This window comes from Pyxicephalus adspersus, chromosome 8, assembly GCF_032062135.1.
Source record: "Pyxicephalus adspersus chromosome 8, UCB_Pads_2.0, whole genome shotgun sequence".
Taxonomy (NCBI): domain Eukaryota; kingdom Metazoa; phylum Chordata; class Amphibia; order Anura; family Pyxicephalidae; genus Pyxicephalus; species Pyxicephalus adspersus.
Genome location: NC_092865.1, coordinates 53,335,945 through 53,360,905, shown reverse-complemented (window position 1 = coordinate 53,360,905; position 24,961 = coordinate 53,335,945). Strand labels below are relative to the sequence as shown.

Here is a 24,961-nt window from a genome sequence, read left to right as displayed (position 1 = left end):
CCGCCATGCTGTTCTTTATGAAACCTTTGCCATGTCATGGCCACAGTCCCTCAGTGTGTGTCCATTTGTATTCCATCACAAAAAGCATACATGATGGCTGGAAAAAAAAACTGTTCATGGCAGTTTTAACCCTGAACTTCAAGCAGATATGTAAAACAAAACACTATTTACCTGAGGTGTGATTTACATTCAGCTAGTACAAGTACCTGAACATGTCTTGATATCAGCCTCTTGTCCTCTGCATATCAACATCCAGACTGGGAGAGGGAGAGGCAGCATTAGGAACCAATCAGGCTTTGCTGTATGCACATGTGCTGACAAGTGACATAGTAGTGGGTAACAGAGTAGGAGGAGGTAAATACTTATTTGAAAAGGTTCTTTTTATCCAGATTAGTGTTTGCTACAAGACAAGACTCAGCAGTTTTCTTGCTATGTACACACGTGCAATAATTGTTGTTGGAAAGGATCTTTCACGATCATTTCCAATGACAAACGTCTGCATGATGCACGAATGAGCCCTGTACATTCAGCATCGTTCTGCTCTATGGCGAGGGGAGGGGTAGAACGACAGAGTGGCACCCTTCTACGCTCTCTCCTCCTTCACTTTCATTACGATTGTTCGTTGTCCATCATCCGTGGATCCGTCAGGACGGTCATTCGGACAATGGATAATGAGCACTGTACACACGCAAGATTCTCGCCCAATTTCAGCCGATTATCGAACAAGAACCATTTCACGTGTGTACCTAGCCTTACATCTTTCCAGAACAACTGCTTTGGAAGACCAACCAACTCTGAATACGGTGTTAAGGCCTTCAACATCATCTGTCTTCTACCAAAATGCCATTTTAGCATCTCTCTTGTTTTGACAACAATTCACACCTTCAGCTATTTATTTCTAAGTTTTAACTATGCAGACTTCCTGACACCAAAAATGGGATAAGATTAACAGAACAAGGAGGTTCAACAAATTTCATACCTCCTGAACTTGGACAATTTACATCTGCAGTGTCACATTCTATGGTAAATTAAGGTGCTTGGGTTGTGCAGATATAAATGCTGGAGAATTTCCTACAGTCATTTACGGTTAACGTTTAACACTTAGGCAGACTTAGGATGGCGTTATGATAGAAAAAGAGCGTCTCAATGAAATTCACATCCCGATCTTGAACAATCAACATCTGCTTTATCACATTCCATTGTGATTGGATTAACGTGTTTGTGCAGTGTGGGTATATATACTGGGGTATTACTTACACAGGTAAATCTAATGAAACAGCTTGGAGAGCTGTAAAACATCTTCAAGGTTACCCGAACAAGACCAGATGAATGTACTAGAGAAGTTAAAGACTTGTAAGAGCGTTGATGAACTTAAATCATCCAATCATTAGGCAGACAAGTGACACTACTGTATTCTTTAACTGTACAATAGAAAAGGGGAATACAAGATGTATCCCTATAGCCTTTGCAGAAATATAGATGGTACTCCCCACTTGTGATGTGCCCTTAGTCATATGTACTTACTGTCCCCAGATGGGTGATGAGCTGGGTCTATTTTTGGCTTGAAGGAGGAACCAGGTTCTTTTGTTGTCTATGACATGTGGGTTGCCCAGTTGTAGACCTGGCACCCCACACAGGAGTGAACTGCTCCAAGCTTTAGGACACAGCGGGTTTACATACATAATTCTGAAAACATTTGAAAAAAATCCCTCACTCACCTTTGTAGCTGTAAACATAGCGGAGAAATTAATCTTCAATCGCACAACAGAGGAACTAAAATCTGAGCCTATTACTTTCTACTACAGTGGATCTTGGTAGCCATCTAGTCCTGAAATATAAACACACAGCAGGCATTTCTAAGCTATAAGAAACCAACAAAACAAATTTTGAGGTTGTATTTATCAATTTTTTCACCCAATATGCATTAAACATTTATCCAATATTACCCCCCATGCCCCATAACACCCCTGATCTACCCCCATTGGGTAAAGCTCATCTGCAGCTGCCCATAGAGAATGAATGAGGTTGGCAGTGAGTGATTCAGTACCATCCTCTCCACTGCCCTTTAAGAACCAGCACAGTGGTGGGGGTGCTTGGTACCTTGTGAGCCCCACAGGAACTGTCTTGTTTTTTAGTTTTGCATAAAATACAGAAGGATTAGACCATCTGTCAAATATTTATTCCTGCTGGGGAAGCCCAACAATCTGAATATTCATCAGAGCGGTTCCAAGGACAACTCTCTAGGATGAACATGTTAGATGATGAACAAGTAGATTTCCTCTAATTTTCTGCTGCACCTTTAAAACAGAAAGTAGCCCCTTTTTACCTGGATATACACTTTAAGTGCCCCTGATGTGAGCTTGAAGATGAATTTCTTTACAATGCCTTCTGCTAATGAGGTGAGTGTGACTGATCCAAAAGTTTTGGGAAGAGATAATGAGTTGAAAAAGATAAATGTATGAAAAGTGTACGCATCCTTTAAATAAACATTTGTACGTTTTGTTTCCTTCGAGGATATGTACATGAAAAGACGTCTATTCTGCCACCAGGATCCGGTGTGTGGAATGATCTGGTGCTCATTATTCGCCGTGCAGACGCAGACGGTGTTTCCCAACCGGCAGCCACCCACACTTCTTGCTAGGGGGGAATCATTAGAACTCCAGGGAGAAGTTGTAGGTTTTTCAAGTTTATATTTATGGATGTGATACTGGTGTGCGGAGAGCAGAAGAATCCTCCAAGGAGGACAGGCTGGAGCTGACAAAGAGGAAAATCAGGATTTGTTTGCAGAGTTCTGAGTCAGCAGCCAGATCTAAATTTCGATGGAAGTTACAAAACTTTTTTTTTTTCTTAACTTACCGTAACTAGAACATCCTGGTGGAATGTAAACTCAGCATCAGATACATTATTGGGAGCATCAAAGTGAGAACTAATTGAAAGGATGGCTTTAGGACACCAGCAGGATTATTATTTGATCTGCTAACAAAATCGTTGGCACTGTGTTAACTTCAGATGGTCCATTTATATTATCATAAAGAGAACCTGTCGTTAAAAAAAATTAGAGGACATTGTTAACCTATTTATGAAAATAATAGCTGGCTTCTTGTTGGTAATAATTTGTTTTTGATACTTTTATCAATACTATTTAAAAAGCAGTGAATCTGACATTCCATCCATCTAAAAAAAATTCCCTAGTGGAGAATCTTCTAGGTCCATGTGTTTCAATTACAGTTAATGTCACATGCACAGCTTTATAAATAGACCCCTTTAAATTCAGAAGAAATATCCAACATGCATCAGAACTTTAGATCTGCTTGCTTGCTACAAGTTAGCAACTTATAAGTACCATAGCCTTATACAGGGGCGGACATAGGGAGGTGCAAAGTGTGCGGATGCCGAGGGGTCATACAGGGGCCTGGTGGGGGCTCCCCAAGTCAGTTCTGTATAGGGGTCCTCTGTTGGCAATGTCCCCAGCCTGTTGAATAAATTCATCTCTGCTTGCCTTGTTCCAGTCTGTTTGCCATCTGCTCAATCGGCTATTTCTTCACTGAAGCTGTCCGATCCCTATCACCTCTGGCAGGGAGAACCTAGAGGCCATGACCTGGTGATTCCTTGCAGCAAAGTAGTCCAGTGGTCACTAGGGTTGCTGACCCATCTCTCCTAGTGGGGTGGTCTGGTGAAGACCAGGAGACACTTAGATTCTGTGTATTCTTGTGTCTCATGCCAGTGGTAACCCATAACAGCCCCATATCACTCTCATATCTTTTTTAGGAGGGTATTATTACAAGCTGCAGAAAAATGTATAATCAAGAACAGAATACCAGAATGGAAGACGATCCCAGGTGAAGCACAGATCTGTTCCTCTGCCCATACATCATGGATATAAAGCGTTCATGAAAATCTTTGCAGTAATTTATTCCAGGCTCAGGCGCAATCTTGGGTCTGGTCCTGGGGAATAACTACAATGAAGCTGGCGCAGTTCTTCATCTTTATGTAAAAAGCCTGGAAGGGTATAAAGATGTAAACATGACTATTTACAAGCTCTGACCTACAAATTTTACAACGGTCAAGGAAAGAAATGTTACTTAAAGCTGAACCCCGGGCAAGCAGCTATGTGTGCCGTTACAATGTTAGCTTGTGATTCAGACTTACTAACCTAATTACATATCTAAGCCACCAATCTCACCTTTTAAAGTCTCACTCACTCACAGCGGATGAATAGCTGCTTACTGATCGTGGTGCTCAGTACTTCTGTAAGATTAATATGTGGTTGAATGAATGGTCAGGGCAATGACTTCAGCACTGTCCATAACGCAGATGCAATGAGCTTGGTCAAGGACAAACCCCAACCTGCTGTGCAGTAGAGGAGCAGCACTTTTCTTTTGGGGTCATCTTTAAACTCTCCCTATCTTTTCAAAATAAAAAAACAACACATTTCTGATTACCCCACGGTTCCTGCCATCCCCCCTGTTCCAGTCTTGTGGTCCAGTCTCTTATGTTTTTACAAATTCTGGGTCAGAACCCTGTGTCACCCAATGCACATTATGACACTGAGCTTCCATTCTCCAACCCCATTTCCTACAGGGAAGGAGGGTGACACTGACCACCAGGGGGTGGGGGGGGACACTGAACAAGGAGAGGAGGGTGACATTGATCAGCAGGGATAAAAAAAGAAGAGCGACACTGACCTAGAAATATGAAAAGTGGGTGACACTTATCAAAAGGGACTAGGGGAGAAGGATGACACTAATCTGCAGAGTTGAGGGTAGCTGGGTGACACTGAGCAGCAGGGATGAGGAATAAAGGATAACCCCGACCTAGAAGGGGCAAGGAGAGGAGAGTGACACTGACCACCAGCGGTTGGGGGGGGGGGGGAGACTGAAAACCACCAGGGATTGGGGGGAGAAGGGTGACACTGGCCACCAGGGATTGGGGGGGAGAAGGGTGACACTGACCAGTAGGGATGGAGCAGAAGGGAGACATTGGCCATCAGGGGCAATGAGAGGAGGGTGACACTGACTACTAGGGGTTGGGGGGAGAAGGGTGACACTGACCACCAGGAATTGGGGGGAGAAGGGTGACACTGACCACCAGGGATTGGAGAGAGAAGGGTGACACTGACCACCAGGGGTTGGGGGGAAGAAGGGTGACACTGACCAGTAGGGATGGAGCAGAAGGGAGACATTGGCCACTAGGGATGGAGTATTGGCCATCAGGGGCAATGAGAGGAGGGTGTCGATGATTAGCAGGGAGGGGTTAGAAGGAAGAAATAACTGAATTTCACACCTAAGCCACCTCTAAATGGGGGTACAGGGACCCACCAAAGGGTCTTTTGTTTCTTTGCAGAACTAAGCTAGCTCTGGTGTGTTCTCACAATCCAGGTAGTTGGATGGGCAGTGGGGAATGGAGGAATAGCACATAAAAGGGTAGGATCAGAGAAGACATTGAATGAGAGAGGGTCAGGACACAATTAGGACTCATCCCTGATATTATTCCCTCCCATAGCTTTGCCAATTCCCCAAATGTTTTTGCAAAGCTGAAATGATTTGGTCAATTCACTTAGGCTTTCTTGAATTTAATGAAGAATGGATTAAAGGAGGGGAGAAGGGAAAGTCAGAGGTAAAAGATAGTGCCAGCTAATTGCTGAAAAGAAAGTGACAGCTGACACCACATAAGCAACATTCTACAACTTGTCCACAGACAAGTCTCTGTAACTAAAGTGGAAAAGTTTTTATTAGTGCACGAGCGCCACTTGCAGGCTAGATTGGGCAAGACAGTTTTATCTGGCTTTCTCAAACCTTAACATTTTTTTTCTACACCAAAAGGCAATGAGAACTATTTGTAAAAATAGTTTATCTCTATCAACAATCAAAATATTTCCTTTCCAACTCCTTTAAATGAAGATGACAGTACTATTTGCCCACAGACATCTGGCCAGAAATGTTGGTTACAAAAAAAGGCCACACTGCCTAATTTCCCTTCTGCATTCCAATGATTCATAATGTAAGAGCTAATTGCTATTGCACAGCAAGGATTGCTACACTTTCTGGAAGAGTAGGTGCAAGGTAATGATATGAGTGTTGTATTCTTTCATTGGCTGCTTAGTTGAAAAGCTTGGGTCGGGTTTCTTGTTCAGCAGTGGCGGATGTGACCAACAGTGGGCCCTGGTACAGAACTGATTTGGGATCCCGCTCAATTGATTTGGGGAGCCTATGGGGGGTCTCTGTTAGATGAGGAGGGTCGGGGGGGCCTTGTGCAGTGGAAAACTTTGCATCATCCCTATGTCTGCCCCTATAAAAAGAAACAACTAGCAATGAAAAACTTGATCAGTGTAGGCAATCACTCAAGCTTCTGATTTCACCAAAGACTCTGGGAATCTTACCTGCATAGGAAGGATATATGCTTCTAAAGCAGAAATTTGGAATGGAGGTGTCTTATCTCGCTTTGTGGCCCCTCTGCAGCTCCAATGGGTGCAGACACAATGAGAAATGCAATCCTGAGTCTCAATCCTGGGGAATTTAGACTTCACCAGAGGCACTAGTTGTAAGGATACTGTACCACTAATGCCCTAGGGTACAAAATATAAAGTTAGGCAGATGGATGAGTGGCACAGGTTCTAGCCAGCTGCTGTATCAAGGTCATTGGGTGGGTCAACTAAAACAGAGGCCAGGTAAATTCAGATTGTCAGCAGGTCTGAGTTGAATTTAGCAACACACAATTTCAGGCAGGTGCAAACAGACCAAATTTAAAGAGAACCTAGCACAGGCTAGGAGTTTTGTATTCAATATAAAGGTAACTAATGAGGACAGGTGTGGAATCTACAACAAGTAGAACAGAAGAAAAATAAAACTATATATATAAACAAATATATCAAGTTATAAAACATATAACATATACCGGTATATATGATTTTTTTTCAAGGTTCAGTTTTTTCCATCCCGGAAGGCCAATCACTTTATCCAAAAACAATGTGTATCATATACAAAACAATAGATATCAAAAACCAAAAGAAGAGCATGTAATCCAGTACCCCGAGCATTTTTGAAGAGCGTCTTAATGTAACCACATCCCAGACGGATGCAGAAGACATCGCCCTCCGCAATCTCCCTCCTCATCTCGCTGATTGCAGTAATTGAGCGTGTTCTGCGCCTCCCATATTTCTCCGCTGCTAGTCGTCCTCTAATTTGTGCTTAGCAGATATTCTCTCCAGCACAGAGAACGCGATATGGGATTTAAATCTTATCTATCAACATTTTGCATAATCATGTTTACCTTCAAACACAGCCTCGAGCAGTGCGCATTTATCTGTGTACGGATATACGGAAAATTCTGCTCGCTTGTCTGTTTGAAGTTGGGCTTGGAAAATGGGCCACCTGTGTGACAAGAAAAGTTTCTGTAAAGGGGAACTCCAGGCGGAATCTGAAAACAGAAAACAAAAGAGTGTTAATACCTATGTAAAAGCATTTAGATGATTTTACTGACATATTTCTAACTGTTAATAACAGTGTTATTCTTCTCTTCCCTCAATTGAGTTGTCTGCCCTCTCTTTTACTTTCACCTGTGCAACATCCAAAAATTCCTCCAAAATCTGCCCCGACCTGTCCCCAGAGACCACCAAACTCCTTGTACACGCTCTTATCATCTCTAGTCTGGACTACTGTAACCTCCTCCTCTCTGGTATTCCACTAAGCCGACTCTCTCCTCTACAATCTATTATGAATGCTGCAGCCAGACTCATCCATCCTTCCCACTGCTCCTCTTCTGCTGTATCTCTTCATTGGCTTCCATTTCACCTTAGAATCAAATTCAAGCTCCTGTGCTTTGCCCTCAAATCCCCCCCCACAGTTCTTATCCCACTTACCTTTCTGACCTGGTAAAAATATACTTCCCTAGCTGCTCTCTTCGCTCCTCCAATGACCTACTACTGACTTCCTCACTCAGAACCTCGTCACACGCACAGATACAAGACTTTTCTAGAGCTGCCCAACTCTCTGGAATCTCTCTGGTCCTATTCGGCTTGCTCCTACTTTCTGCTAATTTAAAAGAGCCCTTAAAACCCAACGCTTCAACTTCACCTACCCGTCTTCTTCTTTCTTTTATTCCCTCACTACGTCCCACCATTCCATATCCCCCTCCTATTGTGTGTTACTTCCCCCACTTCTTACATTGTGAGCTCTTCGGGGCAGGGTCCTCTCCTCCTCCTGTGTCACTGTCTGTATTCATCTTACATTTGCAACCCCTATTTAATGTTAAGCTCTGCATAAGTTAGCCCTATATAAATACTGTTTATTATTATTATAATTATCAATACGATTATTAATAATATTGTGTTCTTTAGCCACAATACAAAATTACTGACCTCTCCACACATTTACAGAGTATTTATAAATGGCCATGCACAGTTTGTACGTTTTCTGGAATTTGACTTGTAACCTTTAATGCAGTGGGGACTCCATGACAGCTAACAGGTATAAATGAGTGGTGCTGGAACCCGAAAGTCCCATTTAGATATTGGCGTTGTGGTAATGCATCCATTGCGGCTCTCATTAAGCAATGCTCTATAACGCACATAACACATGGTGTCAATAACACCACAATGCATCAAGACACCTACCTGCTTTGTAACATCCTGCAATAGTAGCATATGATAGTAATGCATGTGCATTAACACACTGAACAGATCCATATGGGACAAAAAGAACCTGCTTAGATTGTGCCATGCATTGGGTTACTGGTCATGTAAATGAGTGGTATCTTACATAGTAATTTGTTTCATGTTACGGTAACCCATTCCTTTTTAATGGGCTGCTAACACACCAAAATACATATTTTAATAGATGTGCCCCATTGAGTTGGCTTACATTTGTCCATAATGGAACAATAAAACCACATGCATTATGGTGCACTAGCTAGGTCCACTGAAGTGCCATTGAAACAGAATGGCACCACAAAGCACTTAGGTTTGTGTATTACTGTGCCTTGCAGTGAAGTGTGTTACAACAATCTGAAATGGCTCAAAGGGGTTTCATAGTGCAAATACTGGAGTATATTAAAGTGTATGTAAACCCTAAATAAATGACACTGAGTTTGCTAATGAAATGTGCATCATAAATAATGATAATTCTTTTGTAACACTGCTTGGATCATTTTTTTATTAACATTTGCTGACTGTCAGCACTGCTGATCTCTCCCTCGGGTTCAAATTATGAAGAAGAAGAAATCGGATAATAAATTAGCATTTCCTAACACTAGATTTATAAAAAGACAATGCGATTTTGTATAGAGGCAATCAGTAATTTGATCAATGTATTGTCATTATCCTAAACTGACAATATTAAAAACTCTATTTACTTTATTGGTTTGACTGATTGTTTTATTAAAGGTGAAGTACATGGCCCATTTGTTTTTAAAGACTGCCATGATGACCATTTTTTTTTAAATATAGAAATGGTAAAAAGTGGCAAACAGGGTCCTTAGAAAAAAAACAACACGGATCCCCCTTATAGCCTATAGCATTCACGGCTATAAAAAGGGACAAATGTCATCTGGGGATTGTCAATAAATAAACATGATGGTGGTTGTAAAACATTAGTGATTGGCAGGTCATTGTTTGAACGGCAGCTGTTCAAATAAAGGAAGATCATGTCATTTTTTTATTTTGACATATTTGTCCTGCAGAAATGAACCAGGAAGGCATCAGATGGACTATTTACCAAATCAGTGAAAAGTGAAGCAATTTACGAGGGCAGAAGGATCTGTTCGTTGGTAAATTAAGCAAATTCTGGTTCAGACAGGTGCCAAAACCCAAAAATACATCCGGATAGGTTGGGTGATGGAAGGGATGTTTACCCTTTAGGTTTATATTTATTTCTGAAAACACAGCTTTTTAAATTGTGTTCAATGACCCAGGTGAATGGATGATGACATGTGAACAGTTTAGACTAAGAAAGAAGCACAAAAGAAACTCCTAAGCTTTGGTGATGCTGCTTCTAGCACTGTGGGAAAATGTTGCTGGCAAGGAATTTGAAAAGTTGGATTCAGTATATATTATCCAACAATTTCCTTTGTATTTAACTTGTATTTATCACTTACTGATAAACAATTTCCAGCTCGTCAAACTGGTATTACCGCCGTGATAAGATGGCAATACCACTTTGATAATCACCCCCGGCTCTGCTCTCAAAAAAGAACAAAGCACCCATTTTTAGGACAACTCCAGATATAACTTTTACTGAACGCATTGCCACATGGAGTAAATGCCTTCCACATTTCTTGCTTGACAACGTGGGCAATTCTAGGCACATTCCTAGGGTACCTGGTGGCAATTCTATGCTCGATATCAGCTGATCAGCACTTTTATGAATAAGGCAATCTCAACATACCCTCAAATGACACTTTATTAGGTACAAATGTTCAACTGCTTGTTAACATGAATATCTAATCAGCCAATCACATGGAAGCAATTCAATGCATTTGGGAATGCAGACATTGTCAAGATCAGTGGTCGCCAACCTTTTCAGGACCACTAAAATCACCGGCTCCCAACCGCGCATGTGCGGGGAGCCGGATGTCACTCAAAGGGGGAGAAACCCCGCACACTCTCCCATCAGAAATCTGAGTCTGCAATGGGAGAGGGGGCGGGTTGTGTACAGGGATACAGTCCTCCCACTTCCCCGAGCATGGAAACTGTACAGGGGACGTGGTCAGCGGCTCTGGCATGTGCTTCCCCCCTAGCGGAGTCCTTCTCCTGACTCTGCTCAGGGGTGCACTGACCAGAGCCGCGGACCACCGGATGGCGACCGCTGGTCAAGATCACCTGCTAAGTTTCAAACTTAGCAACTGAATTCGGAAGAAAGGTCATCTGGCCTCCCTGGTGGTCTGATTATATCTGTATTTTTAAGAGTCAAAGTGGTACATTGTTATTTTCAATTTCCCGCCAGGTCCTGCCTCTCAGTGATGCTCACACGTCCCATGCCCGCCCGGCATCTGCGTCCCCTGGCCCCAGGTCCCTGACGTTCACAAGCTGATGACAGGCATCGCCAGGGCAGGCATTGTTGGAAGACGCGGCGGGCTCGTGGGGACCAGGTAAACCCTTTACAATTCCACCCTGAGTGTGGCTTGGGGTGACCGCTTTTTGTAACACACAATCGGAGGGGAGATATGTAGTGTTGGGAAGTTTTGAGCATTTAAGAGACAGAGAAAGACAGGTAGGCAAGTTTGAAAAGACGGGTTTTGAGGGCTCTTTTAAATGAGCAGAAAGTAGGAGCAAACTGAATAGGATGAGGAAGACCATTCAGAGAGTCAGGGCAGCTCTAGAAAAGTCTTGTATCAATGCGTGTGATGAGGTTATGAGTGAGGAAGTCATTAGCAGGTCATTGGAGGAGTGAAGAGAGCGGCTGGGGGAGTATTTTTCTATCAGGTCAGAAAGGTAAGTGGGACAAGAACTGTGGAGGGATTTGAAGGCAAAGCACAGGAACTTGAATTTGATTCTCAGGTGAAATGGAAGCCAATGAAGAGAACTACAAAGAGAGGCAGCAGAAGAGGAGCGGTGGGAAGTCTGTGTATTGGGGTAGATAGGTGGGAAGGATAGATGAGTCTGGCTGCAGCATTCATATTAGATTGTAGAGGAGAGAGTCAGGTTAGTGGAATACCAGAGAGGAGAAGGTTACAGTATTGCTGCTGACCATGTCCATCCCTTTATGACCACAGTGTCCCCATCTTCTGATGACTGCTTCCAGCATTTGTCATCAAATCATCTCAAGCATGACAAGGTGCACACTGGACTGAAATGGCTTCTAGTAACCAGATCTCCATTGAGTAGAGCATTTTTGGGATGTTGTGGAATGGGAGATTTGCATAATAGATACACCCAACATATTTGCAGCGAGTGCACGATCCTCTCTTGTGAATATGGCTCTAATGCCCTCAGCAAACTTTCCAGCAACATAATAAATCTAAGCCATGTAGTAAGACAGAAGTTCTAAAGGCAAAAGGGGTCCAATCCCTTAGCAAAATGTACCTAATAAAGTGGTCAGTTTACTAGAAATATATAAAGATATACAGAATTTATAAAGTTGGTAATCGTTTTCCACTAGCTTACTGTTGTGTCCTTGCAGACAGGAAGTAATAAGAAATCTTCCCAATTTAAAAACAAGTCTGACAAAGTCCTAACCCTTTCACAGTTTGCAAAATATTTAGTTGAGGTGTAATTTGGAAGGCCTCTTGCAGATTCGGGTGACAATAGCTTGCACCCCCATCTGGCACTTTGCGAAGTTTGGGCTGGTGAAGTTTACAAACTTATTTCTATTCTCCATGCAGCGGGGACCCCACAAGGGGGGTTGGGACGAGACTTTCTCCTTACAATCATTCAAACAATAGAGGTGACAGACACGTTGTTAAGCAGCCCTTTTGTCGTTGCTCTGGAATCCCCTAAGGGACCCCTCGCACGCCAGGATTTTCCCACAAGCCGGAGGCGGCGGTGGCAGATTCGTCACAGACCGTCCGGCGCCCGGGAAAAATCACCGAGGGATGAAACCCGAAAACAGGAGGTGGGAGCGGCTCGGGGTAAGTGTCCGGAGCGGAAATGGCGGTGGTTGAATTTTTTCATATGAGAAGTGTAGCGGGAGGGGGCGGCGGTGAATGTGCAGAGGCGGCTGGCTTTACACGGGCAGGGCCGCAGCTCCCACAGGAGACTCCATTGTTCCCCGCGGTTCGCCGAGACGTTCCCGGGCTCGGCGCGGGCCCCCACCCCGCTGCCTGTCCGCCTTGCAGGAGCCTCGGGTGGGAGGAAAAGTTGAGGCGGGAGCCGCTGAACTGGCTGGTTTTCCCGGGCGCGGCCGGTAGGAGGCGGTGCAGGCTGTGAGGCCTAGTCATCCATTCTCTACACGGCCAGACATGAGCCGCCAACGCCGCCGCTTCCCCAGCCTGGTGAGTACCAAGAGGGGCCCCCGGAGCCCTGACTTCCTGCACTGCTGTATGAAGGGGGTACCGGAGCCTTTATTGTGTGTCCACATAATGAAACACAGCGATCCGTGTTATTGCCGGGGAGCTGTCAGGGGGCTGCCATTGCCAGCCTGGAAATGCCATGTACCTGGCTGTCTCTGGCTTCAGCCTTTCACCTGAGCGAGCAAGTGGAGGAGCTGTGTGCTGCTTCCAGGTCTGGGGCCCATCTACACCCTGGCCTCCAATAGCAGAACATACAGCTTGCCTTACAAGCGTGTGCCTATTGCCTTATGAGCGTGCGCCTATTGCCTTATGAGCGTGCGCCTATTGCCTTGCGAGCGTGCGCCTATTGCCTTGCGAGCGTGCGCCTATTGCCTTGCGAGCGTGCGCCTATTGCCTTGCGAGCGTGCGCCTATTACAATACGAACGTGCGCCTATTACTTTACAAGTGCGCCCCCATTACTCCCTTTAGGGTTCCTTCATAAACAAACATCTTGTAATGAGCATTATCTCCAGGCTGCTAGAATCTGCACAACATTGTCTGCCATAGCCCACCTGGCTTTACTTATAGCCAATCCCATGTTCATGTCATGTTTTTGATTAAATCGTCATCTTTCGGTAAAATCCTGTCAATAAGTACCTTGCTCCAGGTGACACCTGCCCTCCACCCCTGTGTTGTCACATGACCCCCTACAAGCATCCATTCCAATAAGCATCGCTCAGGCATTGTCCACGGCTGACGGAAATGATGAGCAGTTGTTGGAATGGCTTTTTGTAAATTAGCACCCAGAGGAGGGGGAAGTAAAAGGTGAAAATTTACCAGTGACTGCAGAATGAAACTTCCTGCATTGATAATAACTACCAAAGGTGGGCAGCACAGGAGCCCCGTGTATAGTTATAGATCAGGGGGCTCCAGAGACTGCTAGGGGAGCAGTTTGTACCTCTAAGGTCAGTTTAGGTGACACCAAACAATTTGGTTATCTGTAAAGGTGACATTCTCCCCAATGGCCAGCAATGTAAGAGGAATTCTTCACACTCTCCCCCATACTACTGTACTGTGATCTGTGGATATAGAAGTTATAGCCGGGGTTCCTTGCAGACCTGGAAGTTATTCCAAGAGTTCCTCCATGTTACAGAGGAAGAGAAGCGTTGTGTAATGTTGCCATTTCTTAGCACCGGCTTCTCCAAATAGTACAATTTGAGTTTTGTGATCTCCTGGAGTAGACTGCAGCGATTGTTTATTTATAAAGTGGTGCCCATAGGCCTTAGGTGGTTTGTTGCGTGTCTATAAAGAGAAAATCAAGGATAGCTTTTGCAATCGGTGATATATGGCTAGGCAATAAAAAGCTCAGATCTACAAATCTGTACTGAAGCAATCTTCAAGCTTTTTATATTGGAAACCTACATTTAAAATGTCCCTTCAGATAACTTCACAATAGTATTGTGTGCAGTGGAAATACCATATGGTTTATCTTAAAGGTAATCTGCCAAGAAGTAAAAAACCTATATGAGAAACCTGGGGAGGAAGCTGACTTCTGATTGGTTAGGTGTGAAGCAGATATCTGATTGGTTAGGTGTGAACACTTTGCCTGATGATGTTTTTCTTTTTGCAAACTGAAAGCCAAGCATATGTGTTTTAGGACTATAGGTATGACAATGGACTTTGTAAAGTTTATCAGTGCTATATAAACACTATGTAATAATATTATAGATCAGTAGACTTACATATAGCTACATTTACTGTGATTCTTCCGCAGCGAATAAAGTGCTGTCTTTGGCCAAGATGTTTGAAGCAGTTAGGGAGTAATTCAGTGAAATACAAAATGTGTGAGTATACTACAAGCATGGAAAAAAGATGACAAGCGTGTAAATAATATGTCCTTATGTTACAAAAGTTGTCACTTGGGCTCTGGTACCTCCAGTACTTTGTGTAGAGTTGTGCGACTCATTTTTATAAGACAGTTCCTGGAAATGTCTGTATATACGAGTGCACAGATTGTCTTTTGACTGCCAGAAGTTTCATTGTTTTCCAATTTAGGATAAGTTCAGCCCTATAAATGACTAATTTACTGGTTTTCTATCAGTGATGGAAAGATGATTCAGCTGTATTTTTTACTGGAAGTGGGATCTCATGCATTTTATAAGTGTACACAAGCAATTGAAGGTAGGTTGTGGTTTGCTTAAATGGTTGTGTAATATTTCCCATATGCCCATGTATTTGAGAGTTCAGTGGACCTTGATGGTCAAAGTTAAACACCACCGGCCTATACTTCTGGCCATTGCTGTCTACTGTTTCTTCAATCTAAATTTATTTTATTTTTCTTTAAATATAAAAGGGAAAGACCTATTTTTTTCCCAGTGGGGAGATTTACCCACATTTCCTGTCCCAGAAATGTCTGTACAAGAAATAGAGGTAGTAGTTAGTACTGGGACAGGAAATGAAGGACTAACATTTAAAGCCTTGCCAGAACTTTACCAAATGTCTTTCTCCTGTGCAGAACTGAAAAGAAATTGCCTCTCTTTTAGAACACAGACGGCATTACAAAAACAGCAGACTCAAGCTGTAAAACTTCTCTGGTTGGTTAGACTGGGGTTTTTGTTTGTTTTTTTTTGACTCTCACAGAGAAAACGTTCCTATGCACCCTGTGAACCCATGCTGATTGTTGCACGTCATTTTGTTTTCTAACTCCTGGCATTTACCTGACCTGTATAATATTTGATTATATTTGTTGCAGATGTAACAGAATGGGTGTGGATTTTGATGTGAAGACATTTTGCCATAACTTGAGGGCCACAAAACCGCCCTATGAGTGTCCTGTGGATACCTGTCGCAGAATCTATAAAAGCTACAGCGGAATTGAATACCACCTCTATCACTACGATCATGATAACCCACCGCTTCAGCAGCAGACACCCATCCGCAGGTCGAAAAAGAAGGGACGCCAGCCTCGCTCCGCTAATAAGCAATCGCCCACTAACTCTGAACTGTCGCAGTCACCCAGTCGGGAAGTTATGACGTACGCTCAGGCACAACGACTGGTGGAGGTGGAACTACATGGAAGGGTCCACCGCATCAGCATATTTGACAATCTGGATGTAGTTTCTGAAGATGACGATGCTCCAGAGGATGCACCTGAGAATGGGAGCAATAAGGAAAATAATGAAACTCCAACTGCAACTCCTAAGTCTGGAAAACATAAGAACAAGGAGAAGAGGAAGGACTCCAACCACCACCATCATCACACAGCGTCTGCGGGTAACACACCAAAACTCCCGGAAGTCATTTACCGGGAGCTGGACACTGATGCACCAGATGCTCCTGCCAGACCTTCCTCTTATTACAGGTAAACCGTGAATGTCTGAGTTACCATCTGGTTTTGTTTATTTCTCACCTGGGAAATGTATTTCTATTCATCTGTAAAGGCACCATCTGTCATTTTAGCAAAACTTTACAAATGCTTTAAAATTATTGTGTTCATATTTTTGATACTAAACATAGGAACTGAAAAGAATCTCTAATATATTGTTGTTGTTTTTTTTTTTTTGTATTAAAAAGCACAGCGTCTGTTTTCTGATGGGAGGGGGGAGGGGGGTTACGAGCGTGTGGCACCCCACTGTGCTCGCCTCCATTGACATACATAGTTACTGTTCCTGATCTGTTGTTCATTATTCTACTGTGGTGGATTATGAACATCAGGCAACATGTCAGATTTTGCCAGAGACATGCATTGGTCTTGGGTGACGATGATCTGACATATGCATGCAGCCGTACATATTAAGTATATAAAGATAAGGTACAGGCAAACAGCCAAATACAGTGATAACGTTCATATCTCTAGGTTTTTCCTTTTATTGGATTTTTTTTTGCAGTTCAGCTAGTGAGCAAGTTAGATGAGCAGCACCGTGGCTCAGAGGTTAGTACTTTGGTCTTTGCTGCACTAGGCCCCAAGTTCAAATCCGAAAACTATCTGGATGGAGTTTGCAGGTTCTCCCAGTGTTTGCGTGGGTTCCCTCCAGCTTCCCCCTAAAATTGTTAATTGGCTTCCCCCCCCCCCCCCCCAAAATTGACCTTAGACTGTGGTAATGACATTTGACAATGGTAGGGAGATTAGATTGTGAGCCCCTTTGAGGGACAGCTAGTGACATGACTAGAGACTTTGTACAGCGCTGCATAATATGTCGGGGTTAAATAAATACTGGATGATAATAATAATAATAGATCACTCTTTCTCTATGCTTATGTAGAAAGCAGAGTCAGGGAACAGGGACTGAAAATTTTGACAGTGTGTAAGAAATGTTTTTTGGAGTGATGTTAGGGTACGGGTCATTTTAAGACTTCATTTAGGGTCTACCTTCTAGTTAAGGGTTAAATATAGAATTTGGCCTAATATTAGTAAATATTAGGGTTTAATTAAGGGTTTTGAATCATTTTTTAGATGTGAGTTTGGACAAAATATACTATTATGGAAGCTCCCATTGCTGACTTTTTTGTAAGTGGTTCATCCAGATCCACAGGGAAACTGCTAAACTCACCCTTGAAATCCTTATGTGTGATTGGTAAAGCAGAACTAAAGTAAAAAAAAACTAAACAAAAGAACACAAGTTTAATCCCAAAGATACATCGATTCATTATTTGGTATCCATCTTCAGTCAGGCGCAGGAGAAGCGCCAGACGCGGCCATCTTCTTCAGTCTTCCTCCTGGTTCCTCTTCTCATGTCTCCCGATTTTGCACTACGCAGGCCAAGTTCGGGTGACGTAGATGGAGGGTAGGTGCCAATCTCACTGTGCATGCGTGAGATTGGCATTTTTTTCCCATAAAAGGCTCCTTCTACGCATGCCAGATACCGGGCACGCAGAGAAGCAGCAGTCAAAGCCTCCCAGGATGCCTGACGTAGGTATCTCAGGAGGTTCTGCGCTCCCATTCTGTCTTGATGAAAGGGGCAGTGCTGCACTTCAAAAATAAATACATTTTTACTTAATTTAAAGGAAGAAAATGTGTACTGTCTTATACAGCATTCTGCAGCAGTAAGCTCTATGCGGGAAATTGACTTGTTAGTTGTATAGTGTGTAATTAAGCGCACACACACTGTAACAATTGTATTTAACCCTCACAACCGAACCACAGGTGCATGTAACCGTTAGTTACTGGTTATTTATCTTGGCCTGAACTCATCTTTATAATATTTGCAGTGTTAAATCATTTGTTTTTGTTATTTTTTTTAACTTTGCAACTTTTACAAATATTTAATGATACCCAAGTCAACGTTTTTGCAACTCTGATTTTATTAATAGGCTTTTGTATTTATTTTTCCTTTTTTCCTGATTATGACCGTTCTGCCTAATTTGTCCAATTTTGCTCACTTGCCTTTTCAGGTACATTGAAAAGTCTGCAGAAGAAATGGATGAAGAGGTGGAGTATGATATGGATGAAGAGGACTACATCTGGCTGGATATTATGAATGATCGAAGAAAGGCTGAATGTCTCAATTCCATCCCACAGGAAACATTTGAATACCTAATGGACCGGCTTGAGAAGGAATCCTACTTTGAAAGCCACAATAAAGGCGATCCTAACGCGTTAATAGATGAGGATGCTGTGTGCTGTATTTGTAATGATGGGGAATGTCAGAATAGTAATGTGATATTATTCTGTGATATGTGTAACTTGGCTGTACACCAAGAGTGCTATGGGGTTCCTTACATACCAGAGGGGCAGTGGCTATGCAGAAGATGTCTTCAGTCGCCTTCTAGAGCAGTAGACTGTGCACTGTGCCCGAACAAAGGAGGGGCATTTAAACAGACAGATGATGGACGCTGGGCACATGTAGTTTGTGCTCTTTGGATCCCCGAGGTTTGTTTTGCCAATACGGTCTTCCTGGAACCTATAGACAGCATTGAGCACATCCCACCTGCCCGTTGGAAGTTAACTTGTTATATCTGTAAACAACGTGGCTCTGGGGCCTGTATTCAGTGCCACAAAGCAAACTGTTACACTGCCTTCCATGTTACTTGCGCACAGCAGGCTGGCCTCTACATGAAGATGGAACCCGTGCGGGAAACGGGTGCCAACGGAACATCTTTTAGCGTCCGCAAAACGGCATATTGTGACATCCACACTCCTCCGGGGTCTGTGTGTAAACTCCCAGCCCTCTCTCACAGTGAGGGAGAGGAGGAAGACGATGAGGAAGAAGAGGAAGGGAAAGTTTGGAGTTCAGAAAAAGTAAAAAAGGCAAAGGCCAAGTCAAGGATCAAAATGAAAAAAGCTCGGAAAATTCTTGCTGAGAAAAGGGCAGCAGCTCCAGTCGTGTCTGTTCCTTGCATTCCTCCTCACAGGTAAATAAGTAAAAGAAACACAATAGAATTTATAAATACTGGCTAATAATAGTAATATTCTGTTTAGATTCTGTACACACGTCAGTTGATTCTCATCCGATAATCGCCTCAGGGCTGATATCAGACAAGAATTTGGCGTGTGTACAGCACTCGTCCTATGCCATTCATGGATCCATCCTGGATGGATATACAAGTGAAGCGGGAAGAGCGCAGCAGGGTGCTGTTCTGTCGTTCTCCCCCTCCCCTCTCCATAGAGCAGAACGTTGCTGTATGTACAGCGCTATACGGAAAGGATTGTGAAAGATCTGTTCTAACGACAAAAATCTGCGTGTACATAGCCTTAGGTAGGCCTGAATTTCACAGAGGATTACTTTACCACCTGTTATTAATTTAGTACCTCACCTGACTCTTCTACTTTGATTTTCCCCACTTGTTTTATTAAGAAGGGTTTCTGACTCTTGCTGCTTCTTTACAGAGCTGGTAGAATGTTAGGAGTAGGGGTGGAAATTGACTTTTAAAGATGAGCAGATGTGTAAATGGGCAAACACAGCATACTTTCAGGTGCATTCACCTTGAATTTAAATGCCTTCAGAGCTATCTCTGCCCTCCTCCATATGGCAATGAAAGTTATGATGCAAGTTATTGCCTGTGTTATTGCTCAGTTCCTAAGAGTTTATTTTGGCACAAGGTGGTGTGGGCACAACTGTGAATTCTGCTAAGAAGATCTGACTTTTGCAGTCTGACAGATCCAAGGAATACTTTTTTATTTTTACACAATTAGGGTATCTGATTCTGATGGATTGAAGTCCACTGTTTAGTTGCTGATTGTGGAGAAGTTTTTGTAGGAGTTGTTTAAAGAAAGCCTCTACTAGTATGGAAACTGGTATGACTAGTAGCTAGTTGCCTGGCAGTCATGCTAAATTAATGGTTTCAATAATGAAAACTAATGGTTTCTGGGTCAGCAACTGAGAAATGAGTAAAACCATTGGACCAGCTTGACAGCCACTCAGCTAGCATTTTTGGAATAAGGCTGCCATTGCTTATTTTTTTCCATGAAATTCATTGTGTCATTGGCGAACAATCGTAATGGAAGTGAAAGGGAGCGAGTGCCATAGAGCAGAATGGTGTTGTATGTATGGAGCGTGTTCATGCACCGTGCAGTGGTTTGTCACTGGAAAGGATCTTTCACAATTATTGAACATGTGTACGCAGACTTAGAGAAGCTTTTGCTGAGGTATTGCTGTTAGATTCTATGATTCGATGTTCTAGCTCTCACATGGCTGCAGGTATTGGTACCCAGGTACACTTTCACAGGTTTTAACATTGGATAGGTTGGAAAGGTGCCTTTCAATGTTATTTTCTGTATATGATTGACTCGTTGCACACTGTTATCTGTATTTCTTTATCCGAACAAGGAGCAGTTTTGCCTGTATCTATTATCAGATGACAACCAATGCAGATATAAATGGTATTAATCATTTTAAACTGTGGCCAGATGAAATTTAGCTCGTCCTGAAAACACCACTTAATCTTTGTATTTTTTATGTGCTCAGTGCAGCATTGGGATTTCCTGTTTACTACAACAAACTTAGTGGACATCACACACAACTGATAGGAGAAGCATGCACAATGCAGCAGGTCTTATGAACCTTGGGATTCCTTCTTGTAGGTAAATTAGGGTTTGTGAGTTCTGCTTGGGAGCACCATCTGGTTTGTGCTTTTTATAAATTACAGGTAATGATTATTTTACAGTTCAGCTTCAGAAAATTTAGGAGGTCCAAGGGGATACTGTGAACACTATCTTTTACATGTGGTAAAGGAAGGAAGCATTCAACTGCTTCACACATTATCTTTGACAAACGGTGTATCAAGTTAACCTTGACATGTGGAGCGTAAAATGCAGGATGGATTTACAAGAGGAAAATATATATAACAAATGCTGTAAAAGTAACTCATCCAAAGAAGCAGTATAAGCTAAGTTGGCCTTTAAACCGTGCCAAGCCTGTTTGTCTAAATTGCCAGATGTGATGGGCGGTTAGATTTGTAGCTTTTTACTGATTTCAGATGTGAGCTAGAAGGTAATGCTTTTCATCTTGTTATGCTGTCCTCCATTTTTCTCTAAGATGTTCTCTAATGTCCTATTACTAATATGGAGCTGTAATCAGGAGGTTCAGTCTGTTCTCATTTAATGAAACAAACTGTTTCTTGTAATGGCAGACTTGGATCTTTTGATGAGTAATGAGAATCTTCTCTCTTTTCTAAAGTCGTTTATTTTTTATTTTTTATTTTTTTTTTTTTCCTGGACTCTTCGATTTTTTTTCCTTAATAAATATACCGACGTGCAAATCCTAATCTTAGTGATCAAAATTAGTTGGATGCTAAATTTTTCCTTTGAGGCTTTTCTGTACAGCACCTGAGTTGCAAAATCTGCAACAGATTTGAGCATTTTTTACCATGATTAGAAGACAGGCACCGTATGTGAAGAACTAGTTGAAGGAAGTAATGAGCACATCCAACATTTAGAATGACTTGTTATTGACTCCTTGTTAATGCCTATACTGCATTCATGTCAAAGTTAATGAAGCTTTTTACCAAATGGATTGGAATAAACCTTCATGGGGCCACCTTAAAGCAGAAGTAAACTCAACATTTTTACTTTACATAAAAGTGTGCAGTACCGCCGCTTGTAAGTTTGAATGCTACTGAATAGGAGGCTTTCAGGATACCTACTTCACGCATCCCGGAAGGCTCTGGCTGCTCCTTCTGCGCATACCTGATCTCAAAGGGGTATCTTTTCACACCAGGACAAAGATGAATTCCAGGACGACGCAGGACCTGACTGAGGGAAGGTCCAGCACCATCGAGGGATCTGCAGGATTAAATGTGTGTGTTTTTTTCATTTTCAGTGTAGCTCTGCTTTAAGTTTATTGAGGTTTATATGTGAGGCTCATTGACAGCTTGTTCACTGCAGCTCAATTGGGCTACAGTTATGACTTTAGTTCCCACCCATGCACACCTTTGATATGTACATAAGGATATATACCAATACCCAGAAGCATAGCACTAATGCATTGCAACAGGCTGCAGCATGTTCCTGCACATGTTAGTAAAATGATAACAATTTTGCATTTAAGTGTTATAAAGCACACTACTGCTACTGTTGTTAAAACACATTGCTGTGCAGTGCATCACAGCATCAATTAAAAATACAATCTTAGTATGCATGCAGTATAGGGTGAATGAGCCTTTTGGCTAATTAACATTTTAGTAATATTCACAATTTAAGACTCCTTTTTTGTTTTTCCTTGAGCAAAGGTCCATAAGTCATTGTCTGAGGTATTTATATGTGCAATTGTGTAGAAAAGTACCAGTCAAGGGTTTTGAGTCAGACTGAAAACATGAGACTGTCATGCCTTTTATGTAAGAATACAAAAGAAAATCTCTAGGCAAACAGGTGTTAGTATATTATTTTACTGAGGAGAAAAAGAACAGATGTTTTCTGCCTTTTGTACATCAGGCAATCAGGGAGAAAATTGTGTCAGGACCAGGTGTTTTATCAGTGTGAGTAAAGACGGGCAGACATTGATGCCTGTGGTCATCACCTGATGTTACCAACTGTAGATGAATCAACAATACTTATTTTTTGGGCTGCATGCTCCCACTTTTTATTGATCTTGGCTAGGGATGGGGTGAATAATGTCCATTTAATGTTTGGAGCATTGAGCAGTTTTATGTAGGAGTGTGTACCAGCGTACTTCTGTTTTAAGGAAAGATAGAAATGTCTTTTGTTGCACTAAACTCCAACAGTGATCGTACGGCATGCATGTTATGACCCCCTTGTCTGACACATTGAGTCATTTGCTGTATTCGTGCAGTCCTTTACAGTTTATAAGTTTTGCTGTAGCAATTGAGAGGGATCAGGAAGTCGGCTTTTTATTAGCATTGCTCTATTGCACCAAAGTGCTTTATTATGATATAATATCTAACACGGTTATCCAATTTCTTTTTCAGGCTCAGTAAGATCACCAACTGCCTAACCATCCAGAGGAAAAGCCAGTTCATGCAGAGGCTACACAGCTATTGGACATTAAAGAGACAATCCCGGAATGGTGTCCCCTTATTGCGTCGCCTACAGACACACTTGCAGTCACAGCGGAACTGTGAGCAGGTCAGATAGTAGCATGGTGGGGGGTGGAGTAGCTTGAAGTGCTAGAATGTAGTTAAAGTAAGATGACTGAAGGAGTTTATTAGCCTATGGCTCAAAATATTTTAATACTATACATTCTTTATTAGCCTCAAAGCACATGAAATCCAAATGCCTAAGTAGCCCAATTGCTACTGGTGACTCAGTTATTACATAGTCTGTATAGAAAGCTCAGCTGTTATGCCTAGGAGGCCCAAACACTATGGGTTACCTTTAGGAAAACTGGATACACATGGGAAAACAAGACTAGTCATCATACACATGGGGAGAGCACAACTCTAATCCGTCTTTATTGTAGCAAACTCTAGCACCAACATAAAGTTTAGAAGTTGTTTTTTTTATATTCTATAACTACGAAAAAGAAAACCGCCAAGGTTCTTATAGGAATACACATGCCACCTGTATTTAGACAATATTTATTCAGCTTAGACTTCAGCTTTAACTGCAACCATCCCCAAAACTCCCTATTAATGAGCACTGCGTGCAAACATCAACTTGGATGAAAGCATATTTCATTTTTTTATTATGAAGAATGTTAGGGTGTACACAAGAAGGGGGTTCCAAAAGCAATCAATCTGTCTGCCAACTTGTTGTGAATACTTTCATTTATTAAAGAGGCTTGGAGACTCTTTTTGGGGAGGTAGTTTTCACAAATATTCTGTTTATTGTTAGTGTAAGCAAAAAACGATATGCAAAGTGTTGCTGCCCTATAGGAAACATGTACGAAGAAAGATATGGAGGCTGCCATCACTTCTCTGTACTAGGAAAGATGGAGGCTGCCATCACTTCTCTGTACTAGGAAAGATATGCAGGTTGCCATCACTTTTCTTTACTTCTAAGAACAGTTGTTGCTTGGATGTCATGCTGATCCAATGGCTTCAAATTACTAACAAGAACAAGTAGGTATGGAAAGAGTTTGCAAGTTCTTGCATTCCTTCATTCATACATACAGCACCGTTCATGCTCTATGGAGAGGGGAGGGGGAGAGCGACGGAGCGGCACCCTGCTGCGCGCTCTTCCCCTTCCCTTTCATTAGGATCGGTTGTCGTCCATCGTCTGTGGATCCGGCAGGACGGTCTTTCGGACGATGGACGACAACGACTGTACACACGGCAGATTTTCGCCCAATAATTGGCCGATGCCGATTATCGGGCGATAAAAATCTGACGTGTGTACGTAGCTTAAGTCAGAAAGCCAGGAAAAGTTTGCAAGAGTTCAATGGCAGTCCCAGAATTTTGTTCAGCATAAAAGTGCTTTTATATAAAGTGACCCTGTCCCAAGTAAAAATACAGTCATAACACTGACAAAAGTGGAATGTAAGTTCTAACCTTTGCTTTTAAAATCAGCTGGAGAATCAACACTTGCAGGAGTGTCTATCTCTGGTCACTGTCAGGACACAATAGTGATGGTGATGGTGGTTGAGAGGGACCAGCAAAAATAGTGAGGAACACAGGAGATCAGCACTCTGTTCTGTTGAAGGTGTT

General features: G+C 42.5%; 1 protein-coding gene and 1 long non-coding RNA gene across 4 annotated transcripts in view; one reads left to right on the top strand and one right to left on the bottom strand.

Annotated features, from left to right (window-relative positions):
- Positions 1–2,109: 2,109 nt before the first annotated feature.
- On the bottom strand, positions 2,110–12,397 carry LOC140337125 (uncharacterized). Its single transcript, XR_011921993.1, has 3 exons — positions 12,098–12,397; positions 7,270–7,416; positions 2,110–3,999 (listed from the first exon to the last, which is right to left on the bottom strand). It is a non-coding gene; the product is annotated as an uncharacterized lncRNA (long non-coding RNA).
- Positions 12,398–12,426: 29 nt separating this feature from the next.
- The window catches only part of BRPF1 (bromodomain and PHD finger containing 1), a 34,079-nt gene continuing 21,544 nt past the window's right edge, over positions 12,427–24,961 (top strand). Inside the window, exons 1-4 of one of the 3 annotated variants that reach the window (XM_072420682.1) lie at positions 12,427–12,561; positions 15,675–16,283; positions 18,314–19,273; positions 23,285–23,441. In XM_072420682.1, the coding sequence (XP_072276783.1) occupies positions 15,685–16,283; positions 18,314–19,273; positions 23,285–23,441 (1,716 nt within the window). In that variant the 5' untranslated portion in view covers positions 12,427–12,561; positions 15,675–15,684. Of the gene's footprint in view, positions 12,562–12,679; positions 12,925–15,674; positions 16,284–18,313; positions 19,274–23,284; positions 23,442–24,961 lie in introns of those variants that run through there. The other 2 variants (XM_072420683.1, XM_072420680.1) reach the window with 2 other exon arrangements.